General features: G+C 38.9%; 2 protein-coding genes across 6 annotated transcripts; both read right to left on the bottom strand.

Moving 5' to 3' along the window:
• Positions 1 to 494: 494 nt before the first annotated feature.
• On the bottom strand, positions 495 to 10,282 carry VGLL1 (vestigial like family member 1). Of its 5 annotated transcripts, none has more exons than XM_063423355.1 (7): positions 8,920 to 10,277; positions 6,518 to 6,620; positions 6,312 to 6,376; positions 5,415 to 5,644; positions 4,405 to 4,824; positions 2,288 to 2,341; positions 495 to 1,664 (listed from the first exon to the last, which is right to left on the bottom strand). In XM_063423355.1, the coding sequence occupies exons 4-7, from the start codon at positions 5,623 to 5,625 to the stop codon at positions 1,624 to 1,626; spliced, it is 726 nt and encodes a 241-aa protein (XP_063279425.1). In that variant the 5' UTR covers positions 5,626 to 5,644; positions 6,312 to 6,376; positions 6,518 to 6,620; positions 8,920 to 10,277; the 3' UTR covers positions 495 to 1,623. The 5 variants fall into 5 exon arrangements, with proteins under 5 accessions (XP_063279425.1, XP_063279424.1, XP_063279422.1 ...); XM_063423354.1 differs by having other exon boundaries at positions 6,518 to 6,577; XM_063423352.1 differs by lacking the exon at positions 6,518 to 6,620 and having other exon boundaries at positions 8,920 to 9,041; positions 9,740 to 10,275.
• A 278-nt stretch (positions 10,283 to 10,560) lies between these two features.
• HTATSF1 (HIV-1 Tat specific factor 1) lies at positions 10,561 to 25,382 on the bottom strand. The gene is made up of 9 exons (XM_063422619.1): positions 25,023 to 25,382; positions 21,280 to 21,484; positions 20,926 to 20,973; positions 19,621 to 19,775; positions 18,425 to 18,588; positions 16,732 to 16,831; positions 16,095 to 16,184; positions 15,532 to 15,669; positions 10,561 to 15,160 (listed from the first exon to the last, which is right to left on the bottom strand). The coding sequence occupies exons 1-9, from the start codon at positions 25,197 to 25,199 to the stop codon at positions 14,885 to 14,887; spliced, it is 1,353 nt and encodes a 450-aa protein (XP_063278689.1). The 5' UTR covers positions 25,200 to 25,382; the 3' UTR covers positions 10,561 to 14,884.
• Positions 25,383 to 25,819: the final 437 nt, after the last annotated feature.

Here is a 25,819-nt window from a genome sequence, read left to right as displayed (position 1 = left end):
AAAACAAATTGTTCAAGGAAGCACTGTGATCAAGAGCATTTAAACAGACTGTCTTCTCAGACCTTGCAGAGAAATTATATAAGCATTTTCCTTTGGAAGGGATGGAAGAGGGAAGAAAAAAGCCTTCAATATTTTGAAGCAATAGAATTATAATTCACTAGAATTATAGCATATGTCAGTTAGACAGATGTACAGATTACAGGTTGGAAATCTTTGCTTTGGCCATAGAGGAAGTCAGATTATATTACCATGTAGCCTTTTAAAATCAGGGAATTAATTGACTTGTGATAACACAAGAAAACTACTTGGAGAAGTACTCTTAAGCTTAAAAGAGAAGGAAGAGAATTTTGCAGAAATACTAAAAAGGAGTAGGTATTTTCTTTTCAGTGCTCATCTATAGGGAGACAGGAAATTAGTGTATCTTTTATTAGTTTAGTTAAAACACTTCCCCTTGTGATCTCTGATGCACAACATGTAACTGCTAGAGCAAATTTGTAGAATTAAAAAAAGATTTATTTTTAAAATCTCAGTTTGTAAATTAGTATCATAAACATCTAATGTTGCTAAACTCATATTATTTATAAAACAACACAAGGTGTTATAACTGGAGCAGTGACAGCAGAGATGTCTGGTGCAACAGCCAGAAACATTTATACCATCTCAAGATTTGTTCTATAAAATCACGAGGTCAAATTGCCTTCAGCAACTGAGTAGAGCTGTCAGGAAAAGCTAAGCATGCTCCATTATATCATATTAATATACAATGCATGTATTGTACATTATTATTATATTGTACACATATTAATATACCATACATGTACAAACAATAGAGATTGGAAAAACCCCACAGAACTTATTTAGAAAAACAATCTTATACACCTGCAGAGAGGCTGGGAAAATAGAACACTGCTACGTGCAGCTTTTGTTGAACGGTATTTTAATTACACCCAATGAGAATCTAGGCTTCCTCTCAGAGCTACTGTGAATGTATGGCTTTCTAGAAGATGATTATACACTAGTAAGAGGGCAAAAGAGAACCTTCATGCATAAGTATATTATATAACTTCTGAAGAGTATCCCCAGGAACTGCAACTATGGTCACAAATTGCTGCACTTTTAAAACATAAATACAATAATGTGCTTTGCTGGCCTGTGGTTGAAGTCTCTTGCCAGTGGCCTAGGACTATTTTAAACCACATGGAGATATCAAATCAAACTAAGAAGCTGCAGCGTTGGATTATGCTAACTGCATCCCTGCACTTACGGGTTATCAGCTGCATTGATAAGAATTGTGCTTCTTATCAGGAGGTGATAAATTAATAAACACAGAAAGATTAAAAAGTGCAGGAGTCTTTTCAAGAGATCTACATGAAAAGCATTAAATAAACAATATATTGCCACAACAAACATACTGCCAGGTTAATACAACAAACATTAGAAATAATTTACTACATAGAAAAGGGTTATTTTGTCATCCCCCAAACAGCAAATAGTACATGTATTCTTCCAGCTGAGAGAAAAAACACAGGGTAGCTGCAATTCATTTCTTGATTCACAGTTGCAAATAATAAAAGTTCACAGAAATAACATTCTCTTTCAGAACGAAGTAGAAACATTCAGTTGCTAGAAGTACAAATCTCGTCTTCTGTCATGAATCTGAATACCTGAAAGACACAGCAGCATCAGGACAGTCAAACAGCGCAGTCCTTGCAACATCTTAAGATGTTGTGCAAACAAAATTGCAGCTTTGGGTCTGAGTCTTACTAGGACAACCAGAATGACCATTCAAAGTATCCCCAAAACATTGCACATCAAAGAACAAACACTGGGCTATGACCAGTATCAAGAGACCAATAAAAATATGGAAGTCTGAATGCTTTGTGAGTAATTTCTCAGAACAACTCATCCAGCAGTATGGTGGGTTTGTTGGTGCAAACTGCAGCAGTGCTGCAACATGTGTGCTTGAGTTACAAAGCAAGGTCTGTTCTATCTTTCTGGGATCTGAAACTCGGACAGTGACTGCAAAACAGGCATTGTGAAATGGCAGCCTGATGGTATGAGCACAAAAACTAAGGTAGATGGGGTCAAAACCCCCATGCATCTCATTTTAATACAATGTAGTGGTTTTCTTCTTCTTTGCTAATGTAGTTATGGGAAGTGGTGGTTCTATCTGGGGGGAAAAGGAGATTTGGAAATACAAAAGCAAACAAGGAAGCATCTTTAATACTACATGCATAAACAAGGCTGCTGTCTGATTTGTTCTAAACCTGCTGGTTTCTTTACTCACCTGCAGTGGCATGGCTTACACTGGGATTTTCTTGGTAAGAGCTTGCTTTCCTCTCTTTAAAAAAAAAAAAAAAGTATTGGGGATGAGCAGAGATTCAGCAGAGATAAAAATAGATAGTAGTTACTAAAGAAACCTTGTGCTTTTGCAGCCCAGCCTATAGCACAGGTGCTGAAGAGCTCTGAGCTGTCTGGCACAGCAACATACACTTCCATAAATATAAATATCAGCTGTTCTTAAACATGACACAGAGCAAGGAGAAGTATATTTAACAGATAGAACCAGGAAACAAGGACTCCTACAGCCAAACTAAACGCACACATCCTAGGGATTTACCAAAAACTCCCTGTGAATATGGACCAGCCATTTCTTATCAATCCTTGTCGGGCTTTCTAATAATGACAAGAATGGTGTTACATGTGTGGTATTTAGAGGCTCCTGAATATTCAGAATGGCCCTGTATACATCCTGAAAGAAAAGGCTTTAATTGGTAATTGCTGGGGAATACTGAGCTGTTTAATTTCCTTTTCAATTTTTTCCTCACTCATTTTTTTCTGAATTTTTGGGAAAAACTGTCCACTGTTGTTAGCAGTGCTTCCCTGTTATCAACACAAGACTAATTTAATGAAATTGTTCTTTTTCTGGAGTCAGATCCTGGGGCTCCCAAGCCTTGATGGGCTTGCATTGCCCCCTTGGGGGAAGAGGGCACCTTACCTTGTTCCTAAATGAGAACCCGGTTCAGACAACGCCTTTAAAGTAATTAAACTTTCATTCACTACCTACACAAAGTCTAGGTTGAGTGCCTATGCAACGCATACACAAAACCTCTGCTCATATACCATGAGCAGAAATGAGCATTCCAGCTGAAGGTATAGACACTCTCCCTTTTCCATGAACAGACACAGACAGGCATTAGACATTCTAGCAGTAATAAGTTAGCAACACACCTACAGTCAGGGTCCTCATAACAAAACACTGTTGTACACTCAAAACAGGAACTCTAGATAAACTCCTGTGTGTATCTGAAGACAGTCTTTACCCACATGCTGCCAAATTCCTGCTGATGCAGTTTCGAAACTGGGTAACCAGGAGGAATTTCACAGCTGCTTATTTTTCAAAACCCAAGCCTCAAGATTACTTCTTAACATGCCTGATCTTTTTTTGTTTAGAAGCACCAGGTAGGACACACTGTATTTTTCCAGCAGACTCCCAAAACAATTTCACAACCCATTTTCTTGGAGACCAGGGTCAAGCTGCCTGACTGGGGAACGCTTAGCAACAGCAATGGAGATGTACCCCAACAGGCATCAGCACTTTGGCCAGGAAGCCTGACCCCAGAGTGGTTCTCAAAGGCAGAATTACTCACAAGAGAGCAATTTTATCCAGCAGATCTAGACACTGTGGGGACATAAATGAACTTTAGGCATCTTTCTGCTGTGTGCTGGTAGTACTTAGACCTGGGATTCCTAGTAATTGTGGATAATAAACGGCAACAATCATTACTGTGTGAATTGCATTAGCTCTGGGAAATCTGCAGGGAGCAGACATAGCCTTTGGCAGGCAGGGCAGCAGTGCCTCACGGCAGGAAGATCTTAGCCAGGAGACGAGGCAAGGCTGGTCCGTCAGCCCCTGTACCCTCATCATTCCAGCTACCCAGACTGGGAGGGAGAAAAAACCCTGGCCATGCTGGTAAGGGATGCAGTTTCCCATACTGTACTCAGAACATAATTAACAGCCTGTACAGTAAGAGAGGCTGCTCAGGGACCTTTCCTGGCCACCACTTTCTGGCCCCAGTGAGGGAGCATCTGGTACACACCACACCTAATACCCATGGGTATTAGAGATTGTGTTAACACTGTGAATAATGCTTATAGTCACTTAAAATGTCTCCCCAATGTAAGTCAGAAGGTGAAATATTGTGTAAGTAGGCAAAGCACATTTTTTGATGAAGTCATGCTATATGGCTAATTGATCCCAAATACCACAGTGCATATCAGGGTTATCTACTGTAAAAGATTTCTGTGAGTTGGATCCAGCTTGAAAAGTGTAGGAACAGACAGTATTATTCCGTCACTTTACATCAGATGTCATCAAAGAATAAAGTGATAGTGTTTTCTTACCTCCCCCAGGAGCTGAACTTTGACTCAGATTTTGTAACCTCGCAGGTCCAGTCGTACAAGCAGAACTTGAGTGTTGCTTCATGGTGCATTCTTGCATGGATGTTAAGCACCTTTCCTGTTGCAGAAGGCCAAGCAGAGAACTGTATTTCCTGTCAGACATCAGCTCATCAGCTGCATACAGGTCAGGGAGGGTGTGAGGATACACTGAACTGGTGACACTGGGAGTCCCAGTTGGAGGGAAGGGCCATAAATCTGCAGGTTGAGCTGGACAACTACGCAGAGACGATGGTGGGCACTGGCCTACCACACCAGCAGCAGAAAAATTTAGAGCAGAATTTGCCATGCTTGCTGACGAAGATGATGGGTATGGTTTGTAGCAACGTGAAGAGAAATTCCACTGATGGGGAGACATGCTGTCTTCTTAAAAAGAGAAAACAAGCATTTGAAGTCTCATCAATTCTTACTTTTTTCCCCAAGGCAAATTCCAGTAAACTCCTAAGGGAATGCCACTAGATTTCATATTCATTTTTACAGAAATATATAATCACTTTAGTGCTGCTTATCTTAAAAATCAACTACAAATTCTTACTAAAAGCAGATTAAACTGCCACCATCAATGTTTCTACAAAGTATTAAATGTGTACTACACAACCATCAACTTAGACAAGCTTTTGAGAGCAGTAAGCTTAGACAAATATATTTTTGTGAAGATGACAACTTAAGTCATAATGCATGTATTGCATCTAGTATTGATGGGGAGCTCTTGGCGTGAAAATGACGACCTAGTCCTGCCAACAGGCCCATGGAAAGCTTGGGAATTACTCCAGAAATCATAGGGATTTACCCAGGAAGTCCCAGCTACATCACCTAGAGTTTTACAAGTATGATTTTCTTGCCTCCTATTTGCACGCAATTCCAAATTTAAGCTCAATTTTTTAGGATCCTAAATTCCTTAGTGAAAGCCTGTCACCCCCATCCAACACCAGGCTCACATATGGAAAGGAGCTCACCATTTTTCAGGACAACTGTCTCAGCCCTGTGCTTTGTGCTCAGGTCTTGGGGGTTCTTGGCATTGCTGAGTGCTCTAGAAAAATGTTCATCTACCATGCTGTTAATGTCTCCTTGGAAATAGGTGAACACCACACTCTGGGATCCCCATTCTGTTTTCACAGGCTCTTTGCTTTTACTTGACTTTGGGGAAAGCTTCTTTGTTTCATCCATTTTCAATGATCAACAGTTCCTAAAAAAAAAAACCCAACCAAAAAAACAACAAACAAACAAAACCCCCCAAAACAACCCCCTCCCAACCAAACCAAACCAAACCAAAATACCCCCAAACCCACCAAAAACAAAAACAATAAAACAAACAATCAAACAAAAAATGAAAAAAACCCAAACCACAAAACCAACAGACAGGTCAAAGAGACTATATTCAGCTTCAAGTGCCTATGACTGGTGAGCCCAGTTTCCTTCCAAAAATGGTAGGGGCCAGAAAACCATTTACTGGTACGATTAGATTCTGTTTTTCTGCTTTTTCCACGCACCTCTTCTTTACTGATTTCCTTATTAGATTCTTCTAAAATTAAATACTTGGGCAGAATGGGCACATCTACCCACCAGCTTTCATTTCTCACCCTGAATTTAAGTCTGGGCTTAGGACCTAGTACTGTGCAAAGGTGCCCTCTGGAAGAACTAAACACTTAAAAAATAATTCAGAGGTGGCACTATCCCTGAATGAAGTTCAGGCTTAACTTAGCAAAATGCTTTGTCCAATTTAGGTTTTTGTGTTGTTCAAAAACCATAATGACAGAGTGAAATAAAACCAAACAAAAGCAACAAAAAACCCAAACCCCGCTATATGACATTAGAGCTGAAAATAATTTTAGATAAGGTAGAATCTGAAGTACCTTAATCACTGTCAGCACAGATCTCCAAAACAAAAAGACTTTTAAGAGTAATTTAGTTGCTTCACCTGTTAGAAAAAGACATTCAGATTAAATTACTGGAAATTCAAATCATGGCAAATTTAAGTTAAAAAAACCCCAAAACAACAACAACAAAAGAAACCACCACCAACAAAAGAAATAACCTTCTCTTGTTTGAAACGACTTACCTAGGAATGTGGTGAGTCTGCCATCTGCTTAAAACTTTGGCGCAAGACTGTTGAAACTCACTGCGGGTCAACCAGAATTTACAGGTTTAAGGCAGGAACTACACTAAAATAGTTTGCAGTAAGTCAACAGAAGACTGTTAGACTCCTTTTTGTTCTCTTTAAAGATCTCTGCTGCCAGATATGGTAAGAGCAGGACAAGGAATGTCACTGCTTGCCCTGGAGAAGCATCATTTTCATGCATTTGTATGGTTTCTGGCCACAAGGGAGCAAGTTCCCAGCCAGAGCTCCTACTCTAATCAAAATCATATTTAGAAAGGCTCAGGCTGCAAGTGCAGTGAAGTGCCTGCTGTTTCTATTCAATTTTCCAGTCTCATTGTCAGTTCATGACACTGCATAGTATAATTGATTTACCTTGGTAGCAAAAGGAGGGCTGTCATTTTTCAGAGATCAGGGCAACCTTTGGCCAACAGCCAGTTGTGCCACATAAAACCTCATGAATCATTAGATAGGTTTCCATCTAACTAACCCTGGAATACACAGCACTGCTTAACCCAGTTCAACACATTTGTCTGATTTCTTTCCTAGTCGTACATTCCCCAATCCTCAGAAGCTTCTCAATAAACATTGCACTCATCTGTGTCTCAAAGGATACTCTGAAGTGCCAGTGAAGACTGCCTCCAAATGGTTTCTCAGAATTTTCTTACACATGAAAAAAAACTACTCAGGCTGTAAGACAAGTATCCAGATACTAAGAAATATGAGGATTAAGGTTGTCAAGCCATCATCTATCCCCATTCCAGTGCTTAAGCCTTCACCTACAAACTTCTTGTCCATGCTTATTATTTGCTTCCATGTTTAGTTTTGCTTGTTACCTCCATCTCCCAGCACCGTGTGCTCTGTTCAGTTCTCCCTGACTCACAGTCACTTGCTCAGGCAGCCCATATCTTCTGTCACCAAATGCCAAATCATGTCCAAACTCAAGAGCTCTTTAGTCCTTATTTGAGAATTTCTATTGCTTTGCCCCATCCTCCTAGATTTACCTAAACACAGCAGCGGGAACAGGACGGCAAGGTCACACTATCTGATTCAGAAGACAATCTTGCACAACTTTAAAACTGACCCAGCTTTCCCAGACATGGAAAACTTACACAAAGAAACACTTCCTCCCAACTTAGAGGCACCTTTGCAAGACCCAGTAGGGGAAGTAGGAACCAGCACAACCCAATCACACAACTGGAAGGACTTTGAGCAGAGGAAGAGACATTGGTTTTTACCAATTTTGTTGTAGAAAGCATCCCACTCCCACTTAACAGTTTGGGTTAAGGAACTTTACCATTGCTCAGCCAGGGGCTAACACTTGCCATTCAAAATTCCAACCCAAGGAGTGAAAGTTTGGCAAAGAAATGAGCAACAGATGGCCTGAGAAGGGACAAGAAGTCAACAGCAAGAAGCAAAACAGCTTTCCTACTCTGCTCCAGCACTACACATCAACATACAATTTAAAAAGCATTAGCATCAGCCCAGAGGTGTTATTTTCCCATTCTTCACTCAGTACAAGCCATTGTGTCTTTGTACCACTTTATTAACATGCCTAACTAGCTCCTGGTATTAATTCTGAGCTCCTTTAGCATTGTTTATTTGTATGCAGCAGCTTGTGTGATTGTGACCAGTTAAAATGCTGGAAAAATCATATATTTAAAAAAAAAAGGCCACATATCTCTTTTTTTCCCCACTGTTTCCCTTAAAAATCTCTTGCGCTTTCCAACAAGCAGCCAAAGGAAGGCTGGGTATAACCTAGGTGACATCTCAGTCCTCTCAGTGATCATATGGGCATAAGGATTCTAATGCCCCAGGAGACAGGACCTAAATTGGGAGCTCTGTAGTCTTCATTACCTGAACTTCCTATTATTCCCATCATCCAGCACAAAGTCTGCAAAAGGCAGAACCCTTCCAACTTGTGTCTGCCACAAACCATTGCCAAAACAGAGTAGAAGTGGAGCTCAGGGTGAGATGGACTCGGCCCATATCACGTTACTCTTCGAATGGGTTACTAACGGCAAGATAGTGCAAGTATTTATCCAAGTTGTTTCTCCTTCAGGTGGACAAGGACTCATGGTCCACACAGGCTTAAGAGTGGTGGCTGTTGACAGCTCACCACAAGAACTAACACTTTACCATGTTTTTCACATTCCCCACCCTTGCCAGCAGTACTGATTTCCCACCTCTGGAGCATCCGACAGGGAACTCTTCATTCTTGATTTCATGTAGCTCAAATCCGTTTTAAAAACAAAAAAAATCCCACTTCCCAAGTATTAAACCACAATTTAACAAGCAGGCATTCCCTCTCATCAAGCTATTCCTCAAATAAGGGAACATTTGAGGAAGTCAGTGAATTCTCCTACCTTAACTCACTGTCAGCAGCAGTGTCACACCAGTCATATTTTCCAGATGTGAGACACTCATGTTGTGTCCAGTGGGTCAGGATCCCTCCCGGGCCCGGCCAGCTCGGAGTGCACTGCAGCGACTGCAGCAGAAGACAAGCCACTTCATCAACTCCCCACACTTTCTAGCCTCCAGCTGCGCAGAACGAGGCGTTTCCTTCAGCCTATCTGCTAAGAATGCATGAAATGCACTCCAACGAGTCCACCAGGTTAGGAGGTTTCAGGAATGAGGAAAATAAGATTGTAAGTAGGTTTAGGTTTGTTTGGTTTGGTGGGTTTTTTTCTTTTTTTTTTTTTTTTCATGACGGTGTGTACACAATAAAGAAGACACTGTGGACTTTTTGGAAAAGTTTGGAGTAAGGTGATAAGTTGTGGCAGAGAACCAAGGATTGGCCAGGATGATAAAGGATTTTTCCTACTGCCATGTTACAGAATGTTCACAATTAAGTTGGAAACTACAAGCACCTATGAGAAACAGATGACCTGTTTCCAACCCAGATAAACTGGATAATCAATTTTCTCACTTTTCTTTGCTGGATCTGTTTCAATAACTACAGGAGAGAAAAAAAAATAATTTCTGTTCTGTAAGGGCTGTAGCAGGAAAGAGTTTGGGGGTTTTTTGTGTCAAGTTTATCAAAATTAGAAAATTGCAGCTATTCCAGAAATGCTAAAACAGGGTCAAACTTGCCAGTCTCAGCTGGAAAAAACACACTGGGGAACTAGTAACCAAACTGGTGACATTATGTTTTTTATAGAGTAGCTTAAGAGTTTGTTTACTCACTCAGAAAGCTGGAGAGCACAATCCAATTCCCTCTGCCTAAATACGTATGAATCCACCCTCTGCCCTTCCCAGAACAACTTAACTACCAGGCTGGGAGAGTCCCCGTGATGGTGCTTAGTGTTTTATTGACACACTGTTTGCGTAAACACATTTTCATTGTGAGACAGACCGGATTCCAATCCACCAGAAGGGCAAGAGCCCTCAACATCTCCACTGCTCTGACTCTTTTTTCTAAACTGCCTCATATGGCAGAAATTTGCTCTGCTAATGGTTTTCAAGACCTTATTTGAGATCTTCCTCTCATGCTGACAATTAAAGCTCTCCTCAGGTTAAGATGGTATCAGTTTAAAGCTCCTAAAAGGAACTACAGGGTAAAATGGGATTATAATCCCTATTCTTCTTCAATTAAGCAATTTATTTCCAGTGCTTTTGAAGCATTCAAAGTGTCAAAGCTTTGAAAAAATTAAAAAAAACACTTTGAGAATAAAAATTAAAATTCTACTTTAAAATCCTTATTAAAAACATCTTCACAATCTCAGTTTTAACTATGGTGTCTGCAGTGATCTGTCCTGCTCCTTTTCTCTCCATGCAGGTCCATTAACAGCACAAGCCAGGAAGAAGGCTGAGACCAAACTCAAAAATAGGGAACAAATACCATATCCCACTTAGCTCCCGCAACTTGTCTGCTAAGTCCAACTGGAAGCTCTGGTACATTAACATGTGGTCAACAAACTGAAGCTCCTGTGCATCAAATGCTATGGTATCTTTTACTGACGAAAAAAGACAAATATATTATCTTAAAACTAATCAGCAAAGACTGGTTCTGTTCATGAGCTTGTTTATTAAAAAGGCAGTATAAAACACAACCCCTTTAAGAAACAAATTGAAGACAAACAAAGGGTATTCTCAGATGCTGTCACAAGGCTAGATATTATTCAAATACCATTTGCTTTGTAATGTTACTTTTCTAAAGGATAAATGAAAATGATTAATTTATTGAGAGAAAATCCCGTCAGAAAAAATTCCAAGTCTACTTACTGAAAAGTTTAATCTAACAATATACTTTCAAATTACAGAATGAGCAAAAAAACAGTTTGCTGCAAAAGTTTTCATAATTCTATAAATATTTTACAGAACTTTTAGAGTATCCTGACAGTAAAACGTCAAGCCATAATGAGCACTACAATACACACAAATCAAATCAACACAATTACACAACTCACAGAATTCATTTACCATACTGCAGTATGTTTCCTCAAATGCAGAAATAAAAACAAGAATTTAAATCAAATTAAAATCTATAGGAACGTGTGTTTGGTTTGGTTTTCTTTTACAAATCTGGTTTGGTTTAGGTTCAAGAATTCAGGGTATGAATATTTATGAAAGGCAAGTTTGGGTTTCTATGAAGTATCCAACACCTTCAAGTTTTCCTAAGTGAATTAAGCTAATTAAGCTAGTTATTTGTAATTGTTAACAGGTTAACCTTAACTGAATAATGTCTAGGACATGCTTTTGCTAAAATGCACTGCATTTAACACACTAAAGATTTTAAGTGAATTGCAATCCTTATACAAAACCTAAGCTGTACGAGGGACTGAAATTAAATTTAAAAATTTTTTAAAAGCCTGGAGAAGCAGATAAACATTTTGATGCAAAATGAAACTAATTCCCTCTTTACACTTGTATACGAACATTCGAGAACCTGTGAAGAAAGAGAAAGCCTTCTAAAAAGCCTTTTATTTTGAGGCTTTTTGTTTCCAGGTGTCTACTTGGGCCATGCTCCTCCAGCCACGTCATCTCTGGTGAATACCTGTAACTCCAAAAAAATTCCTTCCCAGCAAACCACTGAAATAGCATTTAATTCTAATGCAAACTACCAATTTATCCTGAAGCAACTATTTTGGATGGTTTGGAAAGTGATTCTGCCAAATTATGCTGAAGGATCAATTAATACTCTGTCATTCTGTAGTTAAGTGGCTTTGCATAGTTTTTGTTACATGGGAGATTGGTAGAAACAACTATTTCTCTAGTTCAAAACTGAGTAAAAATAACTACCCATAATAATATCCAATAATGATTGTTTCAGCCTGTTGCTGGCTATTGTTTTCATCATACACCGAGGAAAGGAGACAGATTCTCTTAAAATGAACCTCTCACCAAACGCACAGGGATGGAGGTACATGCAGTATACTGGAACACTAGAATGGGACCTAAAACCTTAGAAACTTGTGCAAAAAGGTTGTTCTTGTCACTTCTAATGAGCAAGAAAAGTAATTAGAGAAGACTTTAAATTAAAGAAAAAATAAAGTAATTCCTTTAACATTTTCTTACCAATTTGTGTATGATGCTGTTTAGTAAGAAAAATATGCAAGTTTAAAAAGCAACTCAGCTTGTTCAGATTTGTTAAAACTTCTTATTAAACATTACTGCTCTATACTATAAGAGCTCCATAATCGTACTTCAAAATAGAAATTTTAAGTTCTGTGAAAATTTTTGATTTCTGTTCTGACTGATTTATAAAAAATTCATAAATTCAAAATAATTTCATAAATAATTTCAAAAAGGAAAAATCTAAAGGATTTGGTTTTAATGAAAATCTGCCGGAAAGAGTCACAGCTGCATCAACCTCTCCTTGGACTACTAAATGCCTCAATAACTCAATGAACAGCTTATAAAAATATATTTTTACATTTTACCGGGGAAAATGGAGGTAGACAAAAAGAAAATACAAGTTTGAGTATAATGCCACATTTGAAAACAACATATTTGCATGGAAAAAGAGCTTTTATTTCTTAAGAATTCTAGTTAATAGAAAAGCCAATAAAGCATTTGGTCTCAGTCTTTGTTGGTGCTCTACTTTAGTGTGAAGTCTAGAAGAGAAGGTGAAAGGACTAAGAGCATATTTTACTTCTGCAGCAAGCCAGTCAAATTTGCACATCAGCTGGAGAGAGGAAGGTTTACTGCATATACAACAACTCCGTATTTTTCAAAGTCTTATTTCAATCACTAACACTAACCTTGTTTTCCATGTCTGATACCATGATAAGGCTTGATAAAACTTTACAAATTTTGAATATAAATTACACAAGTTTCCCTATATCAGTTGTAATTCCACTGTAAAACAAGTGATTTAACTGTGTAGTGTAACACAACTGGGCTTCCTTAAAAAAAAAAAGAGCAAACAAAACACAAGAGTAAGAGATCTAAAGACTGGAGTCTAGAAGCTGAAGGAAGAAAAGGAGCACTGAAAGCAACTCACCACACTAAACTACACTCCTCATATGCAAACACTTCCAGATCTCTCAGGTCTGTGGTGCATCTTACCAATAAAAATAACTAAGGCAGAACCAACACAACCCAGAAATGTATCTGAATATACCACTACGTGCAGCTACTAACAAGGCAGTGTTCCAGATTCCCTGAACTCTTCAAACACCTGCATTGCTGAAACACACAATCCACACATTTGGAAAGATGAGAAAATGGACTTATTTTGGTTGGCATGTTTTTTACATCTCTTCTTTATAATGCAACTCAAAATGGGAAATCTGTCCTATCAGCGTATAATGAGCCCTCAGACTTTTAACATAAAAAATATGACAGTTATTTTTGTCACAAAAGACGTAATCTACAACCACAAGTGATAGCTTAGATGCTCTTGGTATAGCCACCCACACATATTAACTATATATTTAAAAAATCCCAACAAAATAAACTTAGACAACCATATCGAATTCAAGAAATCTCTATGGTAATCTCAGAGCACAAGGTTTGAAGATAACATTTTCAAAGTATTCCGATTACCTCATAATGGAAAATCAGGAATTGGCATCTATAGTTTCTCGCAATCCAATATGAATTAAAAAAAATTCAAAGGATCCTCCTCGCAAATGTGTACTGGTAACCATCCATATGAACAGCATGCTATGAATTTTTATTTGCTTAGTGCCTAAAACCATGTTCTTCTAGCCTTACTTATCAAAATAGTGGAATTCTAAATTAAGAATGACTATACCCAAAACAGCTCTCTCCAGTTATTTTTGAAAGCCTGCCACTTATTAAGATATTTAAAGTTAGAATATCTTCTAAGTCCTTGTTTTTGGAAATATTTTGAAGAGGACTAGCATTTGCTTTTTCCATATAAGAACATTATTTGAAAGAATATTTTAAAGTGTTCTAACTTTTGCACAACAAACTGCAGTTTGAGCTGCCAAAAGCATTTAAATTTTATGAAACATGGAAGATCCTCCCCACAGTGACGAGCACACACAGCTAAACTAAAATGTTGAGGAGAACTCACATTCATCATGCTAAGTTAAGGAAAAACTTACTCTAATATAAAGCAAGAACTAACAAAGCCACCACAAAAATCAAAAGCCTATTTTGATACCTACTGCATACAGACCATGAGAGTGTAAAGTCAATGTTATTATCACCTAGAATACATGTGTTCATGCATTTCTAGTCTCCTTGACATAATTCCAGTCTCTATCCAATATCAACAGAAAATCTAAACAGGGGAAGGAACAACTAATTTGCTGAATGCTGTGATTTAATAACCTCTCTTCACTCAGTTTGCCTTAGGGTTGCTATGGCAACTCCGTCTGCCACTTTATTTAAGCTTGTGACCTGATACTACTCATCATCTGCCACCTAATACATAGCAACATACCCAATGCGTTCACCCTATATGGATCACAGCATCTGTTCCATAAAATGATCCAACATACCAGGACACGAATTATCGAAATACTGAGTTCCAAGGGCTACAGGAAAATTAAAAGTACAATCCACAAATCTTGTAAAAGCTTTGCATTACGTAAGTTACATACAGTTACATAAACATAAGGGTTGGAACATATTTCACACTCACGTGATGAAACACTGACAAGCATAGTTAGAACAAAAGAAGCCTGATGAGTTTTACTGCATTCGTGGCAACTTGAGTTACTTTACCTGAACAGCCAATTAATACAAACTTTTAGAACCTCATTAAACACTGCTTTAATGAAAACTTCAAAGCACATAGTTTATGACATTCTAATATATCTATATTCATATGAATATTGTCTGCAGTCACCCTGAAGAAAAGGATACACTCAAACATCACCCTAAAAATCATGCTTTCATAAAGTATTAAAGATGTTATGTATCAGCTTCACCATCACTGCCTGCAAGGCTGCTGTCTGTGGATGGAGCTCCATCTTCATTGATACCCTCACCATTATTCGCCCTCTCAGGAGCTGCATCCTCCTTAGGGGTGTCATTAACCTCTGGAAGTTGTTTCCCTTCAGGCAGTTTAACACTACTTGATGCAGAATTTGAATCAGATGTAGTTTGCTGCTCCTTTGCATCTGGATCCCCTAAAAATGACTCCCACACCTTAAGCCTTTCTTCCCTTTCTCTTGCAGTCTCCTCCACCTGTTAAAGAAGTGTTTATACACATCATTATGGAGTCATACTTGTCAAAAAGACTATTTACACAGATAAAATTAAACAAATATTTACATTACAGAAATATCTCAATGCTGACTGAACTAATGATCCATACATCCAGTGGCTAGCCCTCTAAGCTGACACTTTCAGTACTTAAAGAGGTCCTCTAATTTTTTTCTAAGCTGAATAATTGAGAACGATTTTTGGAGACATTCTACAGCTTTTCAAGAGAAGCAACATAATGCAGGCATGGGCAGGGGAAGAGCATGGGGACAGGAATGCCAAGCATTCTTACAATTCGAGCAGATTTACTGTTTGAAAGACATATTTGATAAAACAGAACCATGAAAGGCTACCTGATAATCCGTTACACCATCCCATGTTTCAGCACTGAGCTGACGGCCACCAAACCACCTTCCATTTAGAGTCACCTTGCATAGATCAGCTTCTGTTGCTTCTTTAAATGACACAGAAGCGACGCCATCAGGATGCCTCTGTAAGGAAGGCAACTTGCATTTAATAATAAATCATACATAATCATACATAATCCTGTTTGAAAAGTTCAGTCCTCAAGTTTCCATATGTTGTTTCTATAAACGCACAGAACACAATTTTTTAACACTGACAATAAAAAACATCTCAGCTAGCTTAGCTACAAATAATGAATCCATACACTTTCAAACTTGTAACATGTACTCAAGCTCCTGGGAAGGGTTAGTTTGCCTTTACATAGTCTGCAGTCAACAAGTGCTTAAGACATTCAAGTTCCAAAAGTTTTAGAGCACTGAAAGATTAAGTCAAGTTTCCATGAAGTAAACACACTTAAATGAACGCTCCACTCATATTTAAAGCAGCATAAATGTTTTGCACCTTTAAACATTACATCAATTCTGCGAACACAACATGTAAAAATACCTACATCAAATATGAGAACCTTCTTTACTTGACCAAACTTCTCACATTCAGTCCGCAGATCTTCTCTTATCTCATTTAGCACTAAAGGGTCCTCCTACAAAGCAATTACACAGCATTAATTAAACACAAGCACTCACTTCTCTCAGCTTTATTTTTGCTCCATCACCAGTGGTACACATCTGTCAATCTGTTAAAGGTCCATAAATTGAGTGCTGTTATACTGCATTTTCAAAGGCACATGGGAGTGGCAGACAGCTCTTATATGATGAATTTAATATAAACTTAATTTAATAAACTCAATACTTTTTAATAAAGCTATTATGTGCTTGTTTCTCTATTCCAACCATTACTGCTGTTTACTCCTCTTTCCACCCCAGGAAGGAATATTGTCAGATATATAAGTTTTTCAGACAGTGAAAAACCCTGACTTGAAAAATACGTTCTTTCCAACATCTTTTTCTTGCTTTTGGAGAGAAATGAATGAATTTAAAGCAGATGTTTGGCACAGGAGAACATCCTTCCCAAACAGTAAGTTTAATTTTATTTGTATCTTAGAATTTTGCTACAATTTGTATGGCAGAAAGTTCAGATGTGTTAACTCCTAACAGCACAATCTACAGAAGCAAACTGCATTTTCCTACCTCAAAGTCCTTGGGGTGAAACATATTCCTGATAATAACGATGCGTTCATGCCGCATTCGAGTTGCTCCATCTTTCTTCTCCGGCCTCCAATCCAGCTGTCTAATGAAATGAAGCAACAGTAAGAAGATATTGTTGCGCCTCTCTTCAGTTTCTACAAGTATTTGTTGAGAAAAAAATCATTAATTTGGCATTTTTTGCAAAATATTAACATATATTTTGACACAAAGAGTTGAGTTATTTATCTAAAAAACACCCAGGTTTACTACTGCTACAAAACATTTGAGGTTTTAGGGTACTGGAAATCTCCTAGAGTGAATATACGTAGTTTTTCAAAGTAAAGTATTTTTTAAAACTGACAAAGTATTTATGAAATACTAATTCCTTCCTAATATCAACTCAGATAAAGGAACCAGCTGTTTTCCAGTGCAACTAAAACGTCAGTATTTTACCATTTTTTTCCTAACTTATTCTGTAAAAAAAGAAGATCCACTAACTCCCCTAGGTAAAATTTAACTGGGTATTTTTTTAAGAACATGTAAAAACACTTCATCTCTTACACAGGCATTACTACAAGATGTATTTTGTTTCCTAGTGTAGAGCCACTAACACCAACTAGTCATGTAACCCAGCACATCTGTTCTAGGTCTTTGCCTTCTCACAGCAAATCTTACTTCTTGTAGAAATGCCTATTTCATATCCTATTACAAAAAACCCCACACGTTTACTTACACTTTTAAATCTCAAGATCATACACTGGGGTGGGGAAATCTTAAGTTTCTTCTTGTACCTGCTACTTTAGCTGAAGAAAACTTGGATTTCCAATGAGAGCAGTTATACCAGTAAATCAGCTCAAAAGAAACACAGTCCTTTTACTCACACAAATTTCAGTCAAACACAATTTCATAATTTTCCTACACATGCCTACACACTGGAGACTTCTTACTGCAAGAACCATCAATGTATCTTTGGGGCAGATATATTTCTGTATTTAATTGATAAGATATCAAGTAGCCTCTGCTCCCCTTAACTATGGGAAAACATTTCTGCATTACTATTTACAATGCTTAGTGGATTGCTGCTTTCATTGAAATATCAAAAGTATTCAAACTTTTTTCTTCTTTAATCTGCGTCTTCTTGGTTCCAAAAGATAGAAGAACGAATTTTAAGTGACAAAAGAAATGAATCAAGGTACAACTCAAAACCTAGTATATTTTATAGCAGAGAGAGATGTCTGGGGGAATCTACAGAGATATTTTAGCATTTGCTCCTGTGGCAGCCATCAGTTATTTTCTTGCCCTTTGCAACTTCTGCAGTATGGCACTAAACATACGTGAGCAGCCAGAGTGTTATGCCCTTCCAGCAGTAAGCCCAGATACTGCGACAAGACTCACATGCACTTATCCGCTGAAGGGGAAGAGAGCCTTTTCTTTCCCCAGAGCTGTAACATTTTCTTCTACATCTGGAGGCATCATTGCTCCTTATGTATTGTTTAATGTGTGAATCAGAAAGAAGTTCATTATATCAACATTTAATCTAGGAGTTAGTCCCCTTCAAACATGCAATAGTTAAGCTATTGCACTGTCAGACAAGACTTTCATTTTTGCAAAACTTAGCACTGTATTTGAAAGAAAGCACTTTTACTAATAGCACTTAGAATTCAAGCAATATTTTACTGAAATAAAAAATACAAACTTCTGCTGTTGTGACAACTTCTTCTTGTAGTCTTTACATTTCTTCTTCTTTTTGCTTGCATCATACTCCCCCTTCAGTTGGAACTTTGCAACTTCCACATGCAATTTATAGCCTCGGATTTCTGCTTCATCCAAAAGCCTCAAAGCAAGTTGAACCGATTCTCTCTATTGGAAGATAAAACAGCCCAAACTTTAAAGCACATGGCGAAATCAAATTGTATTCCAATAACATGTCATTAAGTGTACTGTGCCAAGAATCAAGTCCCTGTCACTGAAAACCACAATGCTGTCTTCTGACACACAGCTGGCACTGTTTTCTTGATCAAAATCCAATAATTCTTCACTTCTGTTGTAATTGATTAATACATCCAAAAGCAGCTGCATATATTTCATTCAAATATGTCATAGACACTAAACTGCAATATCCAAGCAAGCTGATGAACTTAAAAGCAAGAATAAAAAGTTTTCTGGGGATTTCCTATAAAACTTGTATCACTTTTCCAAGAAGAGTGTATGTTGAGACTCTTAAGTAATTTTTAATGTGTTCCTAGAAGTCCTTTAGAGTGCAGACAGTATTTATGCTGGTGCACTCCACAGCCCTAACTACTACAATTACAAAAATAGCATGGCCTAAGATTTAGTACTGCCATTTAATTTAGTACTGCCTGGTACCTCTTGCAGAACTAAAGCTGGCTGCACTTGCAATCACCAACTTTACAAATGATTCACAAGTGAAACATGTAAGGAAACCGTATTGCAGCCTAAGCTTTTATAGCTTAATAAAGAATGAAAGCACAGCTCTGAACCAAATCAGTTCCCAATTAAATGCTGTAAATACAGGACTACAGTATGTTCCTTCCTGGCTTGTTATTTCTGTACTCTTGGTTACACAGTGGCATATTTTCTAAGTAAAAGGTGAGAAGCCTCCCATTTCAGCCCATAATCTAAGGCACCCAAGACAGGAACATGCAGAGACAAGTTCAGCAGGTATTCTGGCCATTTCCAGGCAGAGCGTGAGGCTGGATAAGAGGAAACAAATGAAGTAAATGGGCATTTCTGGAGTAAATCTTTAATACAGATACCTATGTTCCAAGTTGTACTTTAGATTTTTAAGAATCTCCTGAATGTGATCCCAAAACAATGGCCGTATGTGCCGTCGATGGGATGGAAAAAAACGCATTTCAGTGCACCACTGACCTTCAGATAACAACAGAGGCCATCTCCTTTAAGATTGCCTTCCTTATCTTTGTACAGTTTGATTTTGTGTTCTTCTGTCTGAGGATCTCGCATGATGATACCACATTTTGACATGACTTGTACAAATTCATCTTTTGTGATGTCTGGAGGTAAACCTGCAAAATAAATCCAAACAGAAGGCTTAAATATGGTCCAATTAAAAAAAAAACAAAAAACCAAACAACTCATTAGAACAAATCTTCCCATAGTGCTTCTTTAAACAACAGATATCAAAAATAAAGCATAACATTTTACATACACTGCAAGAAACCACTGCCCCTGGGTTAGAAATACCTTCTAAGCATTTATTTCATACCAGTATTTTGAAAATCCTTGTACTTTGTAATGCACAGAAAGGTGTACTGCACAGAAAGATCTCTGTGCTCCCTAATATGCACACCTAGAGATTTATTGTCACACGTCATCAACACTGCAGAGGACACAAAGGCCCCTGCAAATGTAACTCTTCTGCCCAAGCTCTAAGTTCCACTGCACTTCTAATTATGAGAGACAAAAAACCCCAACATTAAGAACATGACCTATAAACAGACAACTGTTTTCTCCACTCATTAATTCAATAAAAAGAGTAACTGATAATGCATAGAGATTTTAAGATCTGAACTCTGAATTGAGGATAAGAAAAAAGCCAAAAGGGATGAGAAAATGATGTGGATGTCCCATGCTAGTTTGGCCTGCATGAAGATTTTTGAAAATGCAAGTCTGTGCACCCCTGAGACTGCTCACAACCACCAAGTGCACCAAAGTATATGACCTAGAGATTGCATCCCTCCATCCAAAAGAGGTAGAAAAACACCGTAAGTGCATGGATAATTTCATTTGAGCTTTCACATTGCTTTCTCACTCTGTTCTCAATTTTTTTTTACTGTTTCATTCTTCTTCCTTAGAATTATTTATTAAAGCAAATGAAAATTGTAGATTAAGTGATGTGTACAGTTAATCCACTATTTCATCATAAACTTGTCATTATCTTATCCCTTAAAAGCCTGCAGAAATTATATTTCCTATAAAAGAATAAATTAGAGACTTGGCTGACACACCTCACAGAATGCCCCACTTAACAGATAAAAGCACGGAATACATCCATTCTACTTCTTTCCCATATTGGCAATTTAAAGGTCACAAAGACATTACGCAGTCAGAAACATTAAGCAGTCTGCAAGTGACAGACTAGACAATATTAGAGGCATATATGAGTCTCTTTTACTATCTTTAGCTCAAAATACATAAATAAACACTACTACTTACCTGTCACATAAACATTTGTGTTTCTGTCTTCTTCAACATGAAACCACCCTAAACACAAGAATTTAATTCAGTTATGGTAATATAGTAAACACAAGAGTATACATGTTGATATTCCACCAGATTTTATAAGAATTTCTGCTTGCTCAAAGAGAAGCTCTGAACATGCCATATTTTGCTTTTTCCCTCTTGTATACAGATTCAGGAGGATACTTATGAAGCACCACACAATTTTAGAACCATTCTACAAATTACCAGCACAACCTTGTCTTTGCTGTACCAGATAATGATCAACTGCCAGTTTTCCCTCAGTACAATACAGATCACAGCCTACACAGAAGGAAGTGCTTTACTTACCTGGCTCTAGCTTCCGTTTTTCCGATTTTTGTTTCGGATCTGTTTGTTTTTGTCCTGTCTCATTTGCTGATGGTTGTGTTCCTGATGTCTTAGAACTTACTGGTTGCTTACTTTCAGTGGCTGTACCAGAAGCAGATGAAGTATCTGTCTCATCTGCATTGAAGCCATAGTTGGCATGATAGGTTGCCAGGAAATCTTCTGTTATCTGAAGAGAAATAATGAAAACAAATATAAATTTTCAAAGAACTATAAATTCAGGTTTGTATTTTAACGTTAGTTAGGTGACGATCATTTTCTAATTTGGCAACATAGAAAATAACAGTATTTTGAAACCTTTTAATGATCTTTGCAAAGTCAGACACATAACAGGAATAATCAGTTCAGATATCACCTGAAGTAGACCAAGACACAAATTCCATACAGTGTATGTAGCTATTACACAAACACTTCACAAGTTCTGTCATTTTTCAAACAAAACTTTCTGCTTCCCATGTGACTTGGATCTGCCTGAAGGACAGAAACCAAGCACTCCTAGCCATGGTGAAGGGATAAAGTGATACTGATGGTAAGCCAACAGATTATCCACAGACTGACATTTGCAGGCATCTGCCTTTTCATGGACTCAGTTCCAGAGATGACATATATTTGTCTTGACAGGTCGTACATATTGCACTTAAGCAGAAGTGCATTTTAACACATTGTTTCTAAGGCAGTAGTAATAATTATTAACAAATAAATAAATAAATTTACTTTCTATCCTATGAATAGATAAAGAATTAGTTTACTCTTTTACAGAGAGAGACTATATTTAGATAAAGTATAATATTGGCCAATGCCTACATTTTAGAAGTCCAAATAAATAAATAAATAAAACAACCCCACAAATTCCACCCAGTACCTCCAGCCACTAGCAATTGCATGCAAAAGAGACATCATAGCTGCATTTGTCAGCATCCTCACATTATAAAGTATTTTCTGAAGTTGCACACTCGGAAATATTTTTTTCTCGAAACTGAGCCTCAACCTTTGAAAATTTTATCTGACTCTAACCTTTGCTGCACTTGCTTCATCTGTATTCAAAACGAAACAAAACTTACAGCTATCAAGCTATTGTAAGAGAGTAATTCCAAGTGTTAATGATGAAAATGTAATCTATTATCTTCCATAGTGACTCGAAGCTTGATATTTCAACTCTAGAATTTCATTATGACAAATCAGAAATGCAAAATTGCCAGCACCAAGCTGCTCAGGAATAATGAAGAGGCCATGGGGCCCTCTAACTTTAAAGGTTAGTACAAAATAGCTCTTAGGCTAAACAAGATTTGCCACACACCTCAATAAATAGCGTAAATGGCTGCTCTTACAGGTATGACATAACACAGCATCAAGACAAAGTACAACCATATTTAGTGAAAAACAAGAAGACTCTGCTCTCATCAGGTTCATTATCTTTGACCTTAGCCATCTTTGCAAATCCTTAGTGCCACAGTTGATGAGATCCAGAGGATTAAGAAGCTTCTAGACTTGCTGGTGAACAGCATTATTAATTTCCATCAGAAAACCTCCTGGTAAATTAGTGATTAAACCTGCAACAGGATTATCTTCCAGCTTCTGGGGGAACTGCATTCTGTGTAAACCTCCATTTACTCTTAGCAAATTATCTACCATGGACTATCAAATTTTGCCACTCAGTAACAAAGATGTTTTTTGCATAAAATGCTATCATCCTACCATATAACCATTACTTGGCCTTAAAATATCTTTTTCCAAGCACAGAGGAGTTTACATACGTATGAAGGATTTTATTTGAACTTCTGTCATACCATGGCAGCACGAGAAACAGGCAGTCACAGAACTGCTTACTGGGGACTTCAATCCAGTACTGGTGGAGAACATCACGAACATCAGTCCTACCTACACACCCACCCAGTCACGCAGTTTGGGGTGATTAAGCTTATAGGAAATGAAACACAATACCACAGGACATGTGAGAGTGTAATTAACTGCGGGTCCCACTGAAATGGAAAGGAATAGATTAACCGAATGAAGAACAGATACCCTGTGTACATCCCTATTTTCACAGCAAGTGATGCAAGAAGCCAATGAATTCCACATGTTATTTTCTGCTATGTCTGTGAAGCACTAAAAAAGTTGGTATTGATCAATACAGTACCACTGAAATAAAAAAACTAATAAACAATGTTACAATAGCTTCTATTAAATATTTTATTGTCTCCAAATTTTTCTGGGGAATGCTGTTAGACGATATCATTCACTTCTGCACTGCTTTGAAATATGCTTTGGTGGAAGTTCAGCAGACACTGTATTCCTAAAGCAGAGCAACAGTGCAATGCCAGTCTGTACATAGTGATTACTTAGACCAGTCAGAATATTTTCATCTTCTTTCTTGACATTTCATGTCAAGAAACAGAAATCAAAATTTCATTACTGCCCGTGGAGAAAGAAGTACAGCTTCTGGTTACAACAGTCTCCTCAGTTTATGTGGATAAAAAATTCTAGCAGTAATCATCAGCCAAAAGAAAAACTCAGTGGCATCCAGCTGGGTAAAGAATCTTTGTGCAGCACTGTGGGCCATGGATTGGTCACTAATTTCTATTCTACATCATATTTACTAATGATCTTTTCTGCTCCTATTTAACCTCTCCAACCCTTAATGTTATCTCCTCTCCAAGACAGAACAGGTAAGAAAAGCACTTAGGAAAGACAAATGCAACAGACAAGAGACACATTTCAAGAGAGGTGAGAAAGGGAAGAAATGGGAGCAAAACAAGAAAAATAATTTTACAAATTACTGTTCTTACTGGATATAGGACCCCAAAGGGAGCCAGGAATACTCATTTCTCCACCGCTCCACTTTGTGAATCTGGATTTTACCCTCCCAAAAGCCATCTGCTCTACAGACACCTTCCTAGGTTCACACACATTCAAACTTGGCACTACAGGCTTCATTCTCACTCAGATTCTCTGAATTGCAATGAATTCACAGTCACAAACTAGAAATGGCACATTACATCCATCAAGTAGATGCCATAAAATGTCTTAATATTAAATTAAGTAATTGCCCTTGTTCATTGCTATATGATAACAAATCTACTGTTTCACCTGCAGAGCGGTTAAATTTATGTTCATTCTCTCCTTGACGAGCTATGTTATTATAGTAAGATAATATTTTATACTTAAAGCAGTTAATAATTAGAAGCTGTAATGTATTTCCATGCTGAGAAATGTCACTAAGAGAAATACACTTATTTTTCAATTGCACTTGTAAGACTTAAGGAGATGGAATAACACATCTTTTATTTTACATCATTTTCAGATAACAATAAAAGAGTCATAATACTTCTCTATTTTCATCTACACCTTATAACATACTAATTCATTTCTACACTGCCCACAAAGAGACCACCACAGCAACTGCGACAAAGACTTAAACACATCCCAGGCATCTCCGATTAACATCCACAAATATAACAGTGACTTCATCCCAGGCCCGAGCAACTCTACAGATTCTCCGCCAAGGCGAACAGCCAACGTACAGCTCCTCACAACAGCGCAGCCGGTCAAAGACGGAGACGACACCGTGATTTTGCCTGTAAAAAGGTGTGTTTTGGTGCTGCTGGGACCTCGCAGCAGACACGACGGGGCTGAATGCCCCGTAGCGACGACACCCGGCATCACTTGCTCCTTCTTCTCGCCCTTCCGCGGGACTCCCGCGTACCCACCTTGGGGAACCAGGCCTTCTTCTCCAGGTCCCACTCGTAGGCCGCCCCGTCCGCCGGGTCCACGTAGGTAAAGGGGTCGGACTCTCCCTCGCCTTCGCCCTCGGCTGGCTTGGCCTCGTACTGCTGCTGGAGCTGCAGCTGCCGGTAGAACTCCTCGTTTCCGTCCCCGCCGCTCATCCTGCCCCGCTCCCTGCCCCTCAGGCACCCGCGCCGCTTCCGCCGCCGCCCGAGGCGCGCGCGGCCCGGCCCGCCCCTTCGGCGGCGGCAGCGCGCGCGGACAGCCCCGCACCCCGCGCGGCCGCCGCGACCGTCCCGGGCCTCGGCGCGCGCACAGCACCGGAAACCCCGCCCGCTACCACAGCTTCCGCCCGGCCGGCCCCACCCCTTGACCCCGAGCTGTAGCCAGTAAGACGAGCCGCGGTGGGTCACGCGGGGAGCAGCGGAGCCAATGGGGAGCCTTTCCTGTGGAGGGCGGAGCAGCGCGGGCAGTGGGCGGGGCGGGGCGGGGGCGGGGGAGGGGCGGGGCGGGTTTTCCCGCCTCTGGGCGGGCCCTGAGGGCAGTGGGTGCGCCATGAGACAGGAGCGGTCGCCACAGTGGCCCTTGGCCCTTTTTCTCTTCCCGTTTTTTCCCCCTTTGGTTTCACCCTCAGGCTGCTGTCCTGTTTCAGCAGAGTTTGGGGCTGTGCACGAGGGTAGCTGCCCCTGGCGCATCAGACTGCTTTGAGCGAGAAGCTGTACCTCGGTGGGCTTTGCATGGGAACTACTGCAGCTTTACTTACATGATAAATTAAAGTTTG

Source organism: Prinia subflava, chromosome Z (genome assembly GCF_021018805.1).
Source record: "Prinia subflava isolate CZ2003 ecotype Zambia chromosome Z, Cam_Psub_1.2, whole genome shotgun sequence".
Taxonomy (NCBI): Eukaryota; Metazoa; Chordata; class Aves; order Passeriformes; family Cisticolidae; genus Prinia; species Prinia subflava.
This window is presented reverse-complemented; position numbering and strand designations above follow the sequence as displayed.

What these genes read in the sequence shown, in the direction of transcription:
- HTATSF1 (XM_063422619.1), bottom strand. Translation starts at nt 25,199, where the DNA reads ATGAGCGGCGGGGACGGAAACGAGGAGTTCTACCGGCAGCTGCAGCTC. An exon ending in AGAAGGCCTGGTTCCCCAAG is followed by an intron (nt 21,485 to 25,022) that starts GTGGGTACGCGG and finishes ATTTCTCTTCAG; the next exon opens with ATAACAGAAGATTTCCTGGC. An exon ending in AGAAGGTTCTCATATTTGAT is followed by an intron (nt 15,670 to 16,094) that starts GTAGGTATTTTT and finishes CCTTCCTTACAG; the next exon opens with AGGCATCCTGATGGCGTCGC.
- VGLL1 (XM_063423355.1), bottom strand. Translation starts at nt 5,625, where the DNA reads ATGGATGAAACAAAGAAGCTTTCCCCAAAGTCAAGTAAAAGCAAAGAG. An exon ending in GACAGTTGTCCTGAAAAATG is followed by an intron (nt 4,825 to 5,414) that starts GTGAGCTCCTTT and finishes TCTCTTTTTAAG; the next exon opens with AAGACAGCATGTCTCCCCAT. An exon ending in AAGTTCAGCTCCTGGGGGAG is followed by an intron (nt 2,342 to 4,404) that starts GTAAGAAAACAC and finishes TTTTTTTTAAAG; the next exon opens with AGAGGAAAGCAAGCTCTTAC.